Below are 20,715 nucleotides of genomic sequence, written 5' to 3'. Positions count from 1 at the left end.
GGACAACAAACTCTATCTGGGGCTTTGGTGATACAGAAGAGCATTCTGAGTACAGGGAAGACCTCAAGAGCTGGATCCTAAGTCTGAAATAAGCAGCAGAGTCAAATCCGAGGATTGGATCTGAACCCTTAGTTTTAAACCTATACATTGAGGAAGAAAGAAAATGGAGAACACGGATACCTAGTTATGGTAAGAACATACCTTTTAATTAACACAACCTTGCTATTATTTTTCCTGTTTAAGGTCTTCTTTAAACTGGCCCAATATTGGAATTTTGGAAACATTTTGGTTAGTCTATTTGGTGTATAGTTATATTGATAGAGACATTACCATATGAAAATCAAAAAATATACCTGGATAACTACCATTTTTCCCACACTCCCACTGGAGTCTCCTCATAAACTTTTTTCCATTCATTTCTTATTCTCCCCATTATTCCTTTATCTTTTGTTCTCAGTGCCTCATAGGTTCATAGATTAATACTAGGCTATGTGCCCATGTGGGCCATTTCAAGCCTAGCCAATTATCCTAAGTGAGACTCAAACCCTGCACCTTGTGGCTATAAGGTAAATGCCATAGCCATTATACCAACCTCCCACCCTTGGACCTCATACCCTTAGAAATCAAACCCCTTACTTATTCTTTCCTCTAGCCTTCATTTGTCAATTACATTCACTGTTTTAGGTTCCCTGATGTTTCCTTTTCTTTCTCATTTAACTATTAACCCTTGATGGTTCCATTACATTCTGTTAGGCAATGTCCAATGTTCATCGTGTTTCACTGTTGCAGTCATTACACTTGGGTTATCCTGCTGGCAGGCTACCCGCAGTCGGCCTGAATTCCAAAGTCCTGGTCCAGCATCGGTTGCTGTCGCCTCTTCCCTGACGTCAGTGCGCCAGGGGTATAAAAGATGCAGCCGACGCCATTTTCTTCAGTCTTTCTTGCCGTGCTGTTCCCTTAGCAAAAGCAGTTTGCAAGTGCCGGTCGGCCGACTCCTGAGATTTTTCAAATTGAGTTTCAGATCCGAAGTCTTCTATAAAGTTAAGTACCCTGTTGGGGAAACTTTTTTCTTGCTCCAGACCGATGTCAGAAAAAGTTAACTGTATTTCTTGTGAGAAGCAAATACCTCATAAGAATTTTCATTCTTACTGTATTCCTTGCCTAGGCCCTGATCACGATGTTGCTAGTTGTCGGTTTTGTGCTAGATTTCACCAATGCACTATTAAGCGTTGGTACGATTTTGCTTTTCATTACTTTGGCCGAAGGTTTAACTATATAATGCTGTCGAAACAACCAACGACCAGATTTCATAAAAAGCGCAAGGAAAAAGAAAAGGACATGCATCCGAGGTCCAAAACGACGATGAAGCCTCTTCTAGGCCAGTTGCCGGTTCTCAGTGAGGTGCTTTCGCAGCCCCTGACTCCCGCTACCTCAGAGCCACAGGCCGCCTCCGACTCCCACATGGAGACAACTAGGCCTCTGGATACTCAAGGTATTGGGCCTTCGGAAACTAATCCCTCAGATGGGTCCAGAGCCGCTGAGCAGGCATCGGCTTCTGAGGGTGTTTTCAGACCTGCACAGCTTTATATCAAGCCAACTTCAGCATCCAAGACAAAGACTAAAACAGTTTTAAAGACAAGGAAACAAGTACAGCATTCTCCAGGACAGACTTCCATGCCTAAGAAACAGATGCTCAAAATGGCCGAAGACCTAATTACTTTGATCAGGGGTTCCCATCCCCCTCCTGGTAAGAGGCCTAGGCAAGATATAGAATATGATTCTTCTGATCAGGTTTCCATTTCCTCTGACTCCTCTTCAGAACAGGGATACTCTGTTCCTCCCTATGAGGATTCTGATGCTGAAGAATCTATTCCTTCAGCTTCTCCTCCTGAGGATTACTCATTTGGGGAAACCCTGCATACTATGAGGGAGTATTTCCACTGGAAGAGCCAAGATTATTCAGATTCTAAGAAAAGTCTTAGAGACTTTCTTCTTTTGCCTCAGCACAGACCTCTTGCTATTCCACCTGTTCTAGACATTGTAGATGATGTATTTTCAGAGTCCAGCCTGTCTCCCGACTCTTAACCTCTTGCACCTGTTAAGCCAGACAAGATACTACAAGGTTCCAGATTCTCATAAATTTCTATATAAAAATCCTGCTGCTGACCCAGAAACTATTTCTCAGGGTCCCAAAGGGGTCAAGGCTGCTACTACAAAAACCCTGTCCCCTCAGATAAAGATTCTAGGGCACTGGATAGATGGGGGAAAAAACGTTTCCACTTCTGCTAATCCTTGGCTGTAAGGGCTTTAAATTGTCTCTGTTAAATTAGAAAATGTTGACAAATTCTGAATGTTCTGAGAACAAGGAATTGCAGCATTTATTGCATGCAGCTGAACAAGTGGGAAAACATACTTTGCAATGTGGTAATGATTCACTGGAGGCCTCTTGCAGGGCCGCTGTAACAGGTTCTGTTATTAGAAGGCATGCTTGGTTAAAGGAACAGACTCTGCCTGATCATGTTAAAGCAAAATTATTGGATGCTCCATTACAGCATAATACTTTGTTTGGTGTTAAGGCAGAAGAGGTGTTGAAGAAAATGGAGGATAAAGCTAAACCTATGCAGACAGTGAAGGATTTCTTACAGGTGCAGCCACCCAGATTTAGCAGGAACTGGCCTTCTAAGAATTGGTCCTTTCCCATGTCAGACAGGCCATAAAGTCAGACAACAGCCCCAGGGCTCATACAGGCCGAAACAATGGGGTGCTTCTACCTCCAAAAGCAGAGAAGACAAATCACAGCCATATAGGAAACTGTCCCAATGACTTCCCTCTGCCCGTGCCAAGCATTTATCTTTTGGCAGCACCCTTAGGGGGAAAACTAGCACTTTTTTCACAAAATTGGCACACTATCACCCAGGACAAATTGGGTACTAAGCATAGTCACTCAGGGCTACAGGTTCCACTTTCACACCCTTCCAAAGGCAAAAGGTATGCCAGACCTGCCACACAATCAATGGGCAGAGGCACAAAAAACAAGTTTCATATCTCATGGACATGAGGGCTATTCAGACAGTGCCACTACAAGAGCAGGGACAAGGATGTTACTCTAGATTTTTCTTAGTACCAAGAAAGGACAAAGCATGGAGACCAATTCTGGACCTGTCTATTCTAAATACTTTTCTGGACATTCCGAAATTCAAAATGTTGACTCTGCAGCAGCTTCTGCCTATGCTGGGCAAGAAGGCTTGGCTTGTAACTTTGGACCTCAAAGAGGCATACCTGCATGTCCCAATCAGACAGTCTTGCAGAAGATACCTCAGATTCATAGCTGGCTCAATGCACTACCAATTCTCTGCACTGCCCTTTGGCTTATCTACTGCGCCCAGGGTCTTCACAAAATGCCTGGCACCAGTAATTGCATTTTGCAGACAAAGAGGAATTCAAATATATCCTTACTTGGATGACTGCCTCATTCAAGCAGAGACCAAAGACATTCTACTAAAGCATGTGGTGTTTGTAAAAAGATTACTAATTTGCCTAGGGTACACAGTAAACGAAAAGAAATCAAAACTAGTACCCTCTCAAGAGATAATATTCCTGGGTGCAAGCTTAAATACAACTGCCCAGGCGGCTTATCTCATGCCAGACAGACAAAGGCAACTGACTTCTTACTTCAAAAGCAAGGCAACAAAAACCCAGTTATCTGCAAGAAAAATTTTGCAGGCTCTGGGCTACATGGCCTCCTGCATTCTGCTAATTCCATATGCAAGACTACATATGAGGAAACTACAATGGTATCTAAAAAGTGTTTGGACTCAACATTGCCACAGTGAAGGATTTCACTCATTCCCTGCCTGCAACAAGAGTTTCGATGGTGGGCACAGGCCTGTCACCACAACAAGGGACAGCCATTCACTTTACCCACAGCCAGGCAAACACTAACAGATGCATCAGATTATGCCTGGGGGCCCACATGGCAGGAAAATGTATTCAGGGCACATGGCCCCCAAGCCAAAGGCATCTTCACATCAATCAAAAAGAGATGCTAGCTGTATAAAATGCCCTGACAGCCTTCAAGGAGCTACTTCATCCAGGACAGCTGCTGATAGACGGACAGCACCACAGTTGTGTGGTACATAAACAAGCAGGGGGGCACATATTCCTACCCCCTCTGCAGACAAGCCATGATTTTGTGGAACACAGCGTTGACCTACCAAGTACACCTGCAAACACAATTCCTGCCAGGAAAAACAAATGCTCTGGCAGATGAACTAAGCAGAAACCTCATGGATCCTCACAAGTGGAAACTAAATCTTCAGCGTGATAACAAGGAAATGGGGATGCCCAGACATAGATCTTTTTGCCTCCCCTCACAACTGCCAACTTCAGAGATTCTGCACAAGGACTTATCATAAACAAGCATGGAAAGTGGATGCCTTGTCATTCAGCTGGAACAACCTTACAGTATATGCCTTTCCTCCACTGCCTCTCCTCCCCAAGGTACTCTTAAAGGTCAGACAAGAGAAGCCACAAATGATACTAATTGCCCCAGATTGGCCACGCCAACACTAGTACCCAATCCTAAGGAGCTTGTCCCAAGGCCTAGCCTGGACATTGCCTCAAATTCCTCATTTACTGACCCAACAAAACAATCGCATCCTGCACAGCCAACTCAGAACCCTAAATCTAGCTGCATGGCGGATAGTGTAACCATTCAGAATACACCTCTCTCTAAAGCGGTTATGGATGTTATTTTGGAGGCCAGGAGGCCCAGCACCAGAAAATCTTATGCAGAAAAATGGAAGAGATTCTGTGCTTGGAACCAGGCACAAAGGAATTGACACACTTGTTCCAAATATTCCTCAGATTTTACAATATCTAACTGAGATGCTGGACAAAGGCCTATCCTCCTCATCAATTAAGATCCATGCCTCTGCCATTTCAGCTCATTACAGTACAGACCCACCGATTTTTTTCATATCCATTGCTTAGGCAGTTCCTCAGGGGGGCCAAAAATATAAGACCTCCAAGGAGAGCACCAGTACCTGCATGGGACCTCAATTTTGTCTTGGAAAAACTCTCACTGCCTCCTTTCGAGCCAGCCAATACAGCTGAGATAAAAGTCTGATCATGGAAGACAGCTCTGCTCCTAGCAATAACTTCAGCAAGAAGAGGCTCAGAGTTACAGGCATTAATGGCTGTGGAACCTTTTATTATCTTCCATCTGGACAGGGTTTCTCTAAGGACAAACCCAACATTTATGCCTAAGGTAGTGTCCAGTGTGGCTCTTAGCCAAACCATTCATTTGCCTGCTTTTTTCCCAAACCCACAGAATAAAGGGGAGAAACTTCTGCATTCTTTGGACATACACAGACAGCTACGCTTCTACTTGGACAAAACTAAAGCTTTCAGAAAGACTGAGCAACTTTTAGTGGCATATGCTGCAGGATCACAAGGAAAGGTGATCTCAAAGCAGACTGTTTCAAAATGGATAGGACACTGCATTCGTTTCTGCTATTCACAACATGGCAAGTCAGTGCCTAAGGGCATTAGACCACATTCTACCAGGGCAGCAGCCACCTCAGCAGCCTTCCTCAGAGGAGTACCAACCAAGGATATTTTGGAGGTTGCAACTTGGACTTCAGTGCACACTTTTACTAAGCACTACCACTTAACTTCTTTACTCTAAATCCAGAGCAGGCTTTGCCACTGCAGTTCTGCAGGGCTTTATAGCCACTCCTAATTCTATTTAGACCCAGCCGCCCAACCTCAGCTTTGGGATTTTACCCAAGTGTAATGACTGCAACAGTGAAACACGATGAACATAGTACAGTTGTGTACCTACCATAAATGTAGATGTTCAAGTGTATTCACTGTTGCAGTCCAAGTTACCCACCCACCATCCCCCTTTCTTTGCTGGGACTTATCTGTACTTCTCTATCCTATACAACCTATGTGGTGTATTTGCTTGTAGATGAAGGAAATGTTTATTTTTGTGCATGCATACTTATTGCATAATTTTCAGTCTACCAATTTGGGGGCATCTGACATCTGGGGCAAGAAAAACTGAAGAAAATGGCGTCGGCTGCATCTTTTATACACCTGGCACACTGATGTCAGGGAAGAGGCGACAGCAACCGACACTGGACCTAGACTTTGGAATTCAGGCCGACTGCGGGTAGTCTGCCAGCAGGATAACCCAAGTGTAATGACTGCAACAGTGAATGCACTCGAACATCTACATTTATGGTAGGTACACAACTGTACTTTCTTCTTGTAGCTCTCCTCAGCTTTTCAGTAATCCTCCTTTAAGTGTTTGCACCTTGTATTCTACATCACTTCTCCTCCTGTTCTATTTGCATAAGTATTTTTTCTTTCCTGTCTTTTCTTCCCACCTATTTGCAGCAGTTCTTCACTTCATTGAAATAATTCATCCTCCTGGCATTGTACTCTCTTTTGCATTTATTTTAATATTGGTAATTGAATTTCTGAACTGCAGTGTTCTATTAAAACTTCCCATATATCCTGTCTTATTCTTAGTTCTTTTTTCTCCCTTATCTGTTTCCAGTCAGCCTGATAATGTATGTCTAATAAACTAAGAATAGTAGCAGTCTGACAAGGTGTCAAATCACTTATTTTTGGCAGTTTCCCTTTATTCTTTGACAAAGTTATCACCTCCCATGCTATCTGTGGCTTTTCCCTCTAGAAAAAAATTCTCATTAGCTGCCTCACTTTTCTTAGATATGCACCACTAGGACACATCCAGAAGACCTGGATGAAGTACATAAGTTGCAGCAACACACACACAATTGCAAAACTTTTGTCTTTTGATCTAACTTGAACGGTTTCTGTTTTTGCTCCTGTTTCCATATTTTTTCATATTCTCGCTTAATTTCTCCAAATCTTTTGGGTTTCTTATACTGTGACAGGAATGGACCCCATTCTTAAGTCAAAGTACGATTAAAGTTCATGAAATTAGTATTGTTTCAATATTTGATGTCAGCTAAAAGTGCTCTTCGTTGCACCCGCAAAGTGCCCAGTAATGACTCCTTCTGCAATACACACGGAATTACATGTATTGGTAACATATCTAAATATTATTGTAGATACTTTTTTTTTTTGTGTATGTATATATATATATATATATAAGACCTGTTGCTCCTACTACTATTGGGGCTATCTGGGTATCTGTCTTCCACATTGCTCTTGTTTCTGCTTGCATATCGTGATATTTTGTGACGGTTTCTCTGTACGCAAGACACTGTAGTCAATGGGTATAGCAATTTCAGTGGTTAATGCTACTTTTGTCTTCTTTTCATGGACCACTATATCCAGTTTTCTAGCATCTGTCTTTTGGAACTGTTGGTAATTGGTGATCCTATGTGATGTAGACTTAATCATTTTCTATGATGCTTTGTGCCTTATGTTTCCAGTGTTTTTCAGCCACTTCAATACCATAATGTTTGCATAATCCCCAATGTAACAGTCTTGCCACATTATTATGACTTTTAGTATACCACCGTCCTGCCATTAGTGTCTCGCAGCCAGCAACTAGGTGTGCAACTATTTCCAATTCTGTTTTACAAAACCTACATTTGTCGGTTTGTCCCACATGTTAAATGGACTTTGTAAACCAGCATGTATGTAGCGCACTGTTTTGTGCCGATAATATTAACCTTTTATCTCTTGCTTTGAATTTGCTTCTCCTTAACCATTTCTGTGTTTGTTCCTGATCAACATGAGGTTCTTCCAGAAGTTTTCTATACTTGCAACTATATTTATACATTTTCCACATTTCTTGCCTTCTCCTCTGGTCCTTCCCCTTATATTTTTTCTTTTGTTTTTTAGCACATTCATTTGCTGCCTGATTTTTATCTACTTGTGGTTTGATTTCCATTCCTGCTTGATGCCAATATGCTTCTGCTAGCCTAAGTAGGGAAGTCATCTTAGATGTATTCTCCTCATGTTTTAAAACTTTCACTACATTTGGTTCCTGTAAGGTTAGCAGATGTGTGGAGTCTCACGATTGCAGATCTATACATGTAATCAATTTCAAGAAGGCCCATCACTCCTTCAGAACGGGGACTATATAATCTTGTTATTCACTGATTTTTATAAATCATTTGATGAGCATGAAGCATCCTTCTTCTTTTCCTGTCCAACACATTTTGGAGCCTGTCAGCCATTTCAGAATTGTAAGTTAGGACAGGAAGAGCAAATTGTTTTATAGCTTGGATTTTCTTCCTAGATGTCAATGCTGTTTTCAGGATTAATTTAAGTCTTCTAAAGTATTCCTTACTAAGTTTTATTTGCATGTGTTCATGTTCTATTGTTGACCCTTCATCAATTCCCAAATATTTATTCACTCCCTCTTGCTCAAATTATTTTATCCCAAATATTTATACACTCCCTCCTGCTCAAATTCTTTTATATCATTCTTGTTTTCTTGGTGCTGCAGTTTTCCTGCTTTAAGGGCTGCTTTTGCACATTTATCAAGACCAAATGACATTCTTATATCATCTGAAAAAGTTTTGACAAAACTTGCAGTTGTACTTTCAGTTCCTCATCTGATGAGCTATACAGTTTTAAATCATCAACAAAGAAAAGATGAGAAGTCTTTACACTTTGTTGTTTTCTAGGAGCCAAATTGTAACCATGACCTAAGCTGTTGAGTAGACAGCTTAATGGGTTAAGAGAAAGGAAGAATAGCAACGATGACAGAGTCACCCGGGAATATCCCCTTTGAATTTTTATCCCTGGAATAATAATTTGTCCTTTATCATGGCTTAATTGCAAAGTGGTCTGCCACTGTTTCATGGTCACTGTAATGTAGTCAATCAGTGATGGGTGTATCTTATACAGTTTTAAGCACTCTTTTATCCATGAATGTGGGATACTATCAAATGCTTTTTTGTAGTCAGTCCATGCCATACTTAGATTCTTCCCCTTTTTACAGTTCTCCACTATGACTTAAACAACAAATTAACCTTTGTTCCATATGACTTTCTTTTAATGCCCTTTTGTTTTATTGCCATAATTGAGTTTTCTTCTAAATGACTATAAACACTGTGTGCATAAATTCCAGTGCATAGTTTATACGTTGTCAGAAGGCAAGTTATCGGTCTGTAATTTGTATGGTCGCTTGCAGGTTCAATCTTAAGTAAGACCATTGTTTTTCCTGTTGTTAGCCAAGTTTGGTGTCTGTCTGGGGTGCACATATAAATACTTCTTACTCATAGCTAAATCTTCATCCAAAAGATGTTAATACTTTTAACCGGAAGTTAAGTACTGCATCTGGGCCTGGGGTTTTCCAAGTAGAGGGTTTTCTTAACTTTGTTGCAATCTTTCTGGCTGTTACTTCATCACATTTCATATCCTGTACATTTAAACTTCTTATTCTTGTACTACTTCTATCCATTTAGCATCTTTATTGTGTTCCACAGGATCTTCATAAATACTTCTCCAACATGTATGGATTTCTTCTTTTTTGGCCGTCTTTCAATTCCTTTTACCTTGTTTCCCAATTCTCTGTAAGACTTTTTTTTGGTCATGAGTAAATTGTTTATTTTGTACTTTTGCTTTATCTTTATCTGCGTATCTTCTAAGTTTTTCTGCCTGTGCTGAGATTTTTAGTTTATTTGCAGTAGTGCATTATAGATCCTGGTCCTTTCTAATACTGCACATTGCTTTTATGACATCTATCTTTGAGTATTTTTGTTGATCTGTTCCCTCTTCTATACTTTTCTAACAGCGACACTTCTTGTTTTAGTTGCTTTATAGTTTTCTCATTTGATACTTCCATGATGGCATTTGATTTTCTTTCCTTTCTCTCCCTCACTACCTTGTGTTATTGTGGTAGAACTTTATCAGTTATTAATTTAGCTGCACAGTAATATATCCTGTTTAATTCTGTTATATCTCATGGATCTCTATGGACAGTTCTAATTACTGTGTTTATTTGTTTTATCAAACTTCTGACTTTTTGGGTTTTATTGACCTTCTGCAGTCTACTTCTTTCATTGCTCTTAATATGTCTATCTTTAAGTCAAGCAAATCTTTCTCTTAGCTCGTTTTCTTCTAAAATGAGGGCACATTTTTTGTTTTCTGTTTCCTGCAGAAATTCTATAGAAAGTTCTAGTTCATCTTCCTGTGGCACATTCTCTTCAATTTCATCCTGTGCCATCCGTTGCTCTGTCAAATGGGAACTTACTGGCCTATCACTCCTCAACATTGACTGCATCAGTTTCCTCTTCCTTCCCTTGCTGTCCAGCCTCAAGTGAATGTTTATACTGGTTTCCTGTGGAAGGCTTCAAAATATCTTCATATGGCACCTGACCAGTTGCTTCCCATTCCACTGGTTTCCCCTTAATTTGGAGGTCCATTGCTGTATCCTGTTGTGGTACTTTTTGAATTAGATTTTCTACACTGAATCCTTCACTTTGGAGGTACTCCATAACTCCAGTTTCTTTTTCTTTAACTTCTCCATTACTAATCACCTTTTCTACTTTTCTTTGTCTTATTTTTTGTATTGTGAAGTTTTCCATGTCTGGATTTCTCTGTTTGTATTTCTCTTCAAATATCTTTGGTGCTGCTCTTTTTTATTGATTAGTTTTGTTTTCTGCTTTACATAGATATTACACCACATTAAATCTTTTTCTTTCCCATGTCCATATTTCTTCTTCATATGTCTCCTGATCTTCCTGTTTCTCCTTACTTTGGGGATTCATTCCATCATGCTACGATATAACCTGTGTTAGACCTTCTACATCAAATCATTCACTTCGCAGGCACTACATAACTTCAACTTCTATTTTTTTTCACTTTATTAATCTTCTTTTCTACATTCCTCGTTGATATTTTTTTTATTTTGAAGTTTTCCATTTCTGGATGCCTTTGCTTGTATTTTTCTTCAAATGTCTTTGGGGTTGCCTTCTTTATGTTGATTAATCTTGCTTTCTCCTTTGCATAAATATTGCACCATATCAAATCTCTCTTCCTTTCCCATATTCATACTTCTTTTTTATGCTTTTCAAAAATATATCTAGGTTTTGTTTATATTTTCACACTTCCTCAGATGCTTCTTTTTCCAAGCAGATCAAAGTTTCTTGGTCTGTATACTGTTTTTCACAAATCTGTTGTATTAATGACCACAAAGTTTTATTTGAAGCTTCTGACAGTTTTTCTTTCGGAAGTATTGTTCTTTCCTCTAATTTCTCTCTCATTCTTTTTGTATATCTTGCGTCTGGAAATTCTGGGCTTAGTAACAATACATAATTTCTTTCTTATCCTCAATAGTCCTTCCTTTTACAACAGATGGGCCATCCTTCCCCTGGGCCTGGCCCCATTGTAGGAATGTTTCTGTATTTTGAGGATTCTATACTATTTATTTTTCCAGTCCTGGCACCATTGCCCCTACCAGGATTAGGTACTTTTTCTATCCTGGGTGTTGTGCACCCAGTTATCTTTTATTTAATTTTTGACCTAGTTTCTGTCCATAATATATGCTATATAAATACAGTCTATGTATCAGTGTTGCCATGATGAGATTTTGTGAAAAACCGGGTCCACCTCGTGAAGGTACTTATCAAGACTTGAGAGTGAATTCAGTTTCAGTAATACTACTCTCCCTTAGTTCTGAATTTCTCTCTCCATTCAGATCCCTTTCATCTTCCTCATTAGTTATCTGTGATGAATCCTCAGCTGTTTTTCTCAACCAAATTATTGGATAATTAAGTTATTCTCTCCATATTCCTCCATACTTCACCACAGTGAACAACTCTTGATTCATATTAATTGCAATGGTCTGCATTTTTGTTTGATTTATCTTGTATCCCAATACCTGACCAAAGCTTCCACTTGTATCCCACAGTTTGCCTAAATCCTTGACTAGGTCCCCCAATGTTATCAGCATTCAGCAAGATATTATGTTGCCTACTTGTTTATGCCCATGATTTCTACCTTTTCTAATGACCATCATTAACAGTTATAAGTAAATATCGAATGCACTGGAGAAAGAGGACATTTCTAGTCTCTCTTGAACCATCTACCTCATTCCCTCAAAAATACCTGTGTTGGAAGAAGGTGGTGGTGACCCTGTGACTTCTGCAAGGAAAATCTCAAAATTGCAAGCTGTGATGTATAATGAGCAGTTTTTAATCATTCACAAAAATAGGGTATCCCTTTGCAGTAACTCCACATTCATGCTAAAGGTCGTCACTGAGAGCTTTCTGAATCAGGCCAGTCAACTACCTGTGTTTTCCTAATCCTCAAAACGAGAGTGGACACTGTATTTCTTGGATGTCCATAGACAGTTGCAGTATTATATCAACACAAGAAAATGTTTCAAAAGTCATAACATTGTGTCCTTTGCAAAGGACATGGAAGAGAAGCTTGTAAACAGTCAAGCACATTCTAAGTGGCTTGCCCACTTGTGTTTGCTATTGTTACTCTGCCCATGATGAATCAGTATGAGGTGATATTAAAGTACATTTCACTAGAGCTACTGCAACCACCTCAGCGTTACTCAGATGGGTTGGTACCCAGTCCATCTTGGAAGCAGCTACTTGGTCCTTGCTACACACCTTTTCAAAGCATTATAATCTTGGGGTTGCAGCCAGAGCAGAATTTTCTTCTGACACTCTCTAGGTCTGTTTTCCTACAAAGCCCTAAAACATACAACCACCCACTGGTGCAATCTTCTTGGAGTTCTCAATGGTGATGATTGCAGCAGTGAATAGTACAACAAATATAGTATGACAATTGTATTAGGAGCTAGCCATAGCTGTAGCTGTGTGCTCTATCCTGTCATCACTTATTTTTTATGATTGGACATTTTGGAGTTCGTGTGGGCATCGTATCCTGTACTCCACTTTCCTGTCTGTCTCTCTACCAGGCACCCTTACTCATAGAACTTGCTGGTAATCCTGGAGATGGAGACTGGAGCTTTGTTAGTTGGGTCTTATTTTAGAGGGAATATTCCCCTCTTGGTCCAGTAGTCCTTTAGTACGTGGAACAGGCTCGTGGGCCAGCTTGGGCAAAAAAGACGTGAAAATGGCATTGACTAATGCACATCATGTGCCACCAGTGGCTTGATGTCAGTGTGGGTGGGAATCTGGCAAAGATACTATGGGAAGGTATAGCTCTGGAATTCGGGCCCACCGTCTGGCTTACCTGCAGGTAAGATATCCCAATGATTAAGACTAAAACAAATGTATTTGAAAGTGTCTGATTATGGTTAGTTCCCAACACAACTATATTTTCATCCCTTTTCCCCCTATTTTTATGCCTGTATATAAATCGGCTGTTTCTGGCTGTTTAATAATTTATTTTAGGCTTTTGACACAAATTTTAAAATGACAGCTTAATCTTTTTAAATGTTTTTTCTTACTTGAAGTCTCTACTACTACAGTTTGAGGAAATCTATTAGGGAATTGGTCTGTTTATGATGTTTCCCCTGAGGTGTGTGTGCTTGTATTATTTTATGGTAATGTGCAGTGGCTTGATGCATACATTTGTTTTTTTTTTTTTTTTTAAATATCAAGGTGCAGTGTGTGTTAAAACACAATGCATTTCTGAGCTGAACTGAACCATTGCAGGTATATAGGATACTTCTGTGTGTACCCATAACACTGTTGCACTTAAGTTTATCCCTCTGGGAGTATGGCTCTGTCCCTTGTATAGATTTTCAGTCTTAATTATATGTTTGCTAGCTCTGTCTGTAAATTTAAAGTTGCATAAATGATCTTTGAACAGAATATAGTTTTGAAAAAAACGTGTATGATTTAGTGTATGCTGCACTGCTTATATCACCCAATTTGGCAGTTGTGTGTCGGTCTTGACAGCAGCGATACTTTGGAAGTAATGTGTTTTACTTTAGCTTAATGATTGATGTAGGGATGTATTTTTCATGTATATTTTTATTTATAGGTGTTAAGTATTTTAACACTGTTGTATTATGTTTGTGTTTAAGTATGTTGTATGTGGATTTTCATGGCACTGGCAGCTGTGGTTTGGTGTCTTGTAGCTCATTTTTGTTGCTTTACTACATTGAGATTCTGGGGTCTCTGTTGAAAGTCCAACGACCATTGGTGCAATCTTCAGAACAGAAAATCTTTGACTATTAGAGGGAGTATATACCAACTTAGAAATGATGGTATTAAAAAGTATTCTCCCTTATCTGAGGTTCATTGAACTAGGGGTATATAAACAGTGGGTATGTGTGTGTGTGTATTTGTGTGGGGTGGGTGCAGCCTTCCATACTGGGGGTGTGGTTAAGTAAGTTTTGAAATTTTTATTTTTAATGAGAGAAAGTTTCATTTTTGTAGTATCTGGACTTGCAGTATCTGGTTTCACACCTCAACCTCTGGTGTTAGTTTATTTAGTGTGATGTGTAAATGCACAGGTGGTATACGACTTTGATTCTTAGGCTGGTTTCATGCTTTGTTTATTGTATTAGTTTGCACCTGTTGTTATTAAAAATACAGGCAAAATATAGAATTATAACCCATAGTGAAGTTACATTTTTGGTGGCATTGGCACAGTTTTTGATATCTTTTCTTTTGTCAATTTTTGTACAGCTATAAACACACAGTTGTTTGATTACTGTTTCTAGTTAAGCTGAACATTTTTGGTTATTTGATGGAGAATGTAACCGGGACATCCTTATTATAAATGCATAATTTAGTATATTTTAATTTCAGAAATGGTGTGCTCACTTAAAACGCCTTTTGTAGTCTTTCTTGAATAAAGTTTACTCATGTTTTAGACCAGGTGATGACCTGTCCAGAACATACTTTTAATGACCTCTAGAGCTTCAACAAAAAATATTTTAACCCAGCACCCATATACATGGGTACCTTGCTTATGACCAACTACAGAGATATCCTGAGTGCACTAGGCTTATTTTTAGATGCAGAAGCATGTGTGCTACTATTTTTGTGTTCTACTTGTTAGTGTATAGGATCAAAAATATTCAGCAGGAAGAGTTCTCTGCATATCTGCTGTTATATTTGAATTGTTTTTGACTTTTAAGATGTATCAGAATTGGATTTGGGTTTATGTGACTGCGGTTTTATAACAGAAGTAAAAAAAAGATTGTTTTCCTGCAAAGATGTAACCTAGGGCTTTGCAGTTCTAAAATATTGTGCACTTAAAAAATATTCATGTTTTATGCAAATATTTGTTTTTACATTTTTTTATGTTACAGATTTCTGACATGCATCAGCCTAATTCAAGCTTTATTCCTTACATAATAATTGCAGGCTTAGAAGTCAGTTAAGAGAGTATTTATTTTACTTCGTGTATGCGAATCATTAAGTTTCTTTTTTTTTTTTTAGAAAACAAGAAGAGTACAGAGTTGCTAAAGGGGAAGAGGAGCTTGCCTTGTATATGTCGAAGAAAAAGAAATTGTTGCAGAGCATGCAGAAGGTAAATATATTTTATTTTGTTGGTTGAATTATGTCACTGTCTTCATCAGGTGATTAGTTGTCTGAGATGTTTTGAGGGTTAGAATATAGAAACTGTTGTCTTTTCCACCCAAGTCAACAATTGGAGGGGTACTGGATCCAAGCAGATCCCACCTCAGTGCTCTTTTCAAGAGTTTTAATCCAGGGTTGTGACTCCTCCCTTCCCATAATTCTCCTGGTCCCCATGATTACATCAGATCTCATTTGAAACTTGAGGAATCAAGACATGGTACTATGGCTCCATATCCTGTGGTTGGATGAGCAATTTAAATTGCTCTTTTCTGAAATTTTCTTTCAGATGTTAACTTCTCAAGTTCTGTCCTTTTGTGACTGCTTTTAGTGCACTGCTTCTTAGTTTTTAACCACTTTCTACGGGAAATGCTTTTTCTTGCCTTCCCTGCCCCCCCCCAAAAAAAGTGTATTTCTACTTAGTTGTTTAATAATGTACTCTCATGCATTAGAGTATAGTCGTTGGTCTACTTTAGTGAAGTCTGTTATTGCTGGTTTCTTTCTTTGTGTAGGAGAGTTGGTTGTTTTTTGGTTGACTTGTGGTGGTTGTGACAGATGTTCTTCATCTCACATTGCTGCAGTCCTTACACTTGGGTAGTCCGCTGTCCTCGGTCGGCCCGAATATCAAAGTATAAGGCTGACGTCGGTCAAGGCGCATTTGACTGACATCAGGACGTCAGGGTACAAATGCGCATGACCGACGTCATATCCTCAGTCTTTTTTGCCGCATGGTCCGATGCAGAAGCAGCGTTGCAAGTGCCGTTCGGCGTTCTGAAATTTTTCGAATTCGGAGTTTCAGACCGAGTCAAAGTTGGCTAAGTACCCCGTTGGGGAATATTTTAGTTTTTTCTTGCCTCAGTGGTTTACCGGATGTCAGAAAAAGTGAATAACTGTATTTCTTGTGGGAAACCGATACCGCATAGAGATTATCATACTTTGTGTATTCCTTGTTTAGGGCCTGAGCACGACGTTGTTGGGTGTCGCTCTTGTGCTAGATTCAATAAGCGCACTATAAAGAGAAGGTTAGATTGTGCCAGGTTAGTCTTCGGGAAGCGGTGCAATTATAAAATGCCGTCGGATGCTCCGACGCCCGCTTCTTCGAAGAAGCGCAAGGACAAAGCAGCTAAGCCTAGGCTAGAAGAACCGTCTGTACCGGACGCCGGTTCTTTAGAGGTGTCGGTGGAGCTGGTGGTTCCACCGGAGGTTTCTTTGGAGTCCCAGGGAGAGACTTTGTTATTGCAGAATGTGGCCTCTCAGGAGGCAGGTCAGGCTGAAGGGGCTTCTCAGGTTACTGTACTCCCCTCCCTTCCTAGGGTGGTTAGGCCCTCTCCTTCTGTTTCCAAGGCTTCTCCCAGAGGCAGGCCAGGTTTAGCTTCAGTTGGTGTCACCCCTAGTTCTTCAGGAACTGTGCCCAAGAAGCATATGCTTAAAATGGCAGAAGATTTGATTACTTTGATTAGAGGTTCTTTGCCCCCTCCTGATAAGAGACCTAGGGTGGAACCTGAGCTAGGGAGTTTTGAGCAGGCTTGGATGTTTCAGAGTCTTCGGCTGAAGACTTGCAGGAGTATTCTCCTTATTCTGATTCTGATGTGAATGATTCTACTCCTTCTGCTTCTCCTCCTGAGGATTTTTCTTTTTCAGAGACTCTTCATTCCATGAGGGAGCATTTTAAGTGGGAAGGTCAGGACTTCTCTGATTCCAGGAAAAGGCTTAGGGAATTTTTGTTTTTACCCCAGCATAGGCCTTTGGCTATTCCTCCTGTTCTGGATGTGGTGGAAGATGTATTTGCAGAGGCTTCTCTTAATCCTGATTCTTTGCCTCCTGCTCCTGCTAAACCGGATAGGTATTACAGGGTGCCTGAAGCTCATAAGTATCTTTTAAGGGTCCTAGGGCAGCCCCAGAAACTGTTAGTCGGGGCCTAAAGGTGTTAAGGCTTCTGTTGTCAAAAATCCGGTTCCTCCAGATAAAGAGGCCAGGGCTTTGGATAGATGGGGAAAGAAAGTTTATACTTCTTCCACCCTAGCTATGAGGGCTTTGAATTGCCAGTTTCACATGTTGAAATACCAAAACTATCTCCTTTCACAATTGAAGTCTAAGGTAGATGCTCTGGCGGAAGGTATTGAGTGTAAAGAGTTACAAGATTTAGTACATGTTTCTGAACAGGTGGGTAAGCATTCTTTGCAATGTGGTTTTGATGCTGTACAGGCCTCGTCTAGGGTGGCTGCCACTGGGTCAGTTCTTCGCAGGCACGCCTGGCTGAGGGATCAGAATTTATCTGAACATGTTAAGACAAGGATTTTAGATGCTCCTTTACAATCTGATGTGTTGTTTGGCTCTCCTGTTGAGGCAGTCTTAAAGAAAATGGAAGACAAGGCTAAGTCTATGCAGACTGTTAAAGATTTTTGCAGGTTCAGCCTCCAAGTTTAGTAGAAATTGGCCTACCAAGGGGTGGACGATCCTTCTTATGATTCCCAGTCTAGGGGTAGGTCTAGACGTGGTAGGGGCAGAGCTCAGGGCTCTTTCAGGCCTAGAACAGGAGTTCACCTGCACAGTCTTCGGGTGAGGGCAGGGGTCAGTCCTTTCGTAAACAGACCCAATGACCTACCTTTTCAGCTGCCAGAGCCTTCTCGTCTGGCAGCACCTTTGGGAGGAAGGTTGGCACTTTTCAAGGAAAATTGGAGTTTGATTACCCAAGACAGATGGGTATTGGATATCGTACACCACGGTTACAGGTTTTATTTCCATACCTTGCCTCCTTTCAAAGGCATGCCAGACGTTCCTCCTCAACAAAGAATAGAGGCTCACAAACAAATTTCTCTGTTACTTTAAATAGGGGCCATACAGCCGGTCCCTATGCCAGAAGTGGGCCTAGGATTTTATTCTCGCCTGTTCCTAGTACCAAAGAAAGGGAACACGTGGAGACCAATTTTGGATTTATCTACCCTCAACACTTATCTGGACATTCCCAAGTTCAAAATGTTGACGTTACAACAGCTTTTACCTCTGCTGGGCAAAGATCATTGGATGGTAACTTTGGATCTCAAGGAGGCTTACCTTCATGTTCCTATCAGACTGAGTTGCAGGAAGTATCTGCGTTTTCGAGCTGGGACTTCTCATTATCAGTTCTCTGCATTGCCCTTTGGCTTATCTACTGCCCAGAGTGTTCACGAAAGTTCTGGCTCCAGTGATAGCTTTCCTCAGGCTAAAAGGAATACAGATCTATCCTTATTTGGACGATTGCCTGATTCTGGCTCAAGGAAGGGACGAGCTTCTTCATCATTTGGAATATGTGATAGCAGTGCTAAGATGCCTGGGGTATTCTGTGAACGAAATAAAGTCCAGTCTAGTACCCTCTCAGGACATGTGCTTTCTGGGTGTAAGACTGAATACCGCATCCCAGATGGCATTTTTGACCCCGGACAAACAAAAGAATCTTTCCCTTTACTTTCATCAATTGTCTCATCAGTCCAGGCTGACTGCAAGGACAGTCCTTCAAGCCTTGGGGTTCATGGCATCTTGTATTCTGGTGCTTCCCAATGCCAAACTGCATATGAGGAAGTTACAATGGTATCTCAAAAATGTATGGACACAGCACTGCCAGGATCTGGACACTGTCATTCAAATAATACCTTGCATTCAAAAGGAATTGTTGTGGTGGGCTCAGGAATGTCACCTAAACAAGGGACTCTCTGTGACCCGGCCAGAGGCGAGTCAGATTCTAACGACAGATGCCTCAGACAAAGCTTGGGGAGCTCATCTGAATGGAAAGTGGATACAAGACAAGTGGCCTGCCAGACTACAACATCTACATATCAACTTGAAGGAGATGTTAGCAGTCCAGTTTGCATTAATAGCTTTCAAGGATTTTCTTCTTCCAGGGCAGGTGTTGATTCTAACAGACAACACAACTGTCATGTGGTACATCAACAAGCAAGGAGGAACACATTCTTACCCTCTATGCAGGCAAGCGATGATTTTGTGGGAGACTGCTCTCAGTTTACAGCTAAATCTTCAGGCAAGGTTTCTGCCGGGAGCACGGAACTCCTTAGCAGATGTGTTGAGCAGACGAATTATGGATCCCCACGAGTGGAAATTGGATCCTCATGTATTTCAGAAATTGACAGTGTCATGGGGAACTCCAGGCATAGATCTGTTCGCTTCTCCACTAAACCACCAGCTGCCAAAGTTTTGCACCAAAAGGTTTCATCCCACAGCTTGGAAAGTGGATGCTCTTTCTTTCAATTGGAGCAATCTTCATGTGTATGCCTTTCCACCTCTGCCTCTCCTCCCAAAGGTACTACTAAAGGCCAGACAGGACAAGCCAAGGATGATTTTGATAGCTCCAGATTGGCCTCGACAGCATTGGTACCCATTACTGAGAAGCCTGGTGCAGGGAGCCTCCATGGCCTTTGCCTTGATTCCACACCTGTTGTCTCAGGAGGACAGTCATTTGCTCAATGTCAAGCTTCACTCTCTTCACCTAACAGCCTGGCATATTCTGTTTTGAACCATAGTGGGTCTCAACTTCCACAGCAAGTTTTGAATGTTATTTTGGAAGCTAGAAGGCCTAGTACAAGGAAAGTGTACGCAGATAAATGGAAGAGATTTTTATTTTGGAGTGCAGCAAAGGATTTTGATGTTTCTGAGCCTAATTTAAGTGTGGCTCTTCAATATCTTACTGAGTTACTGGACAAAGGTTTGTCCTTCTCTTCTATTAAGGTTCATGCTGCAGCAATTTCGCTCACTATGATTGTGACCCACCATTGTTTTCTCATCCTTTGTTCAAGCAATTTCTTAGATGGGCAAAGAATATAAGACCCCCAATAGAGCTCCTACTCCTGCTTGGGATCTCAATTTTGTGTTGGAGAAACTCACTCTACAACCTTTTGAGCCTGCAGCTACTACCGAGTTGAAATATTTATCATGGAAGACTGCTTTTTGTTGGCCATTACCTCTGCAAGAAGGGTTTCTGAGTTGCAGGCCCTTATGGCGGTTGAGCCTTTCTTAATTTTCCATAAGGATAGGGTATCTTTACGTACTAATCCTTCCTTTATGCCTAAAGTGGTTTCTAGTGTGGCTTTAAACCAAACTATTCATTTGCCTACTTTTATGCAAATCCCCAAAATAAAGGGGAAAAGATTTTGCACACTTTAGATGTACACAGGCAGTTGCGATATTATTTGGACAGAACTAAAGGGTTCAGGCAGTCTCAGCAGTTATTTGTTTCTTTTGCTTTGAGTTC

At 40.7% G+C, this 20,715-nt stretch overlaps 1 protein-coding gene across 1 annotated transcript in view; it reads left to right on the top strand.

Annotated features, from left to right (window-relative positions):
- BRWD1 (bromodomain and WD repeat domain containing 1) overlaps positions 1-20,715 on the top strand; it is a gene marked incomplete in the record, with an annotated part of 4,378,631 nt that overhangs the window by 2,141,484 nt on the left and 2,216,432 nt on the right. The window contains 1 exon segment of the mRNA XM_044071461.1: positions 15,336-15,426. Within this exon segment, the coding sequence (XP_043927396.1) occupies positions 15,336-15,426 (91 nt within the window).

This window comes from Protopterus annectens, chromosome 5.part0, assembly GCF_019279795.1.
Source record: "Protopterus annectens isolate FY-2018-M chromosome 5.part0, PAN1.0, whole genome shotgun sequence".
Lineage (NCBI taxonomy): Eukaryota > Metazoa > Chordata > Ceratodontiformes > Protopteridae > Protopterus > Protopterus annectens.
This window is presented reverse-complemented; position numbering and strand designations above follow the sequence as displayed.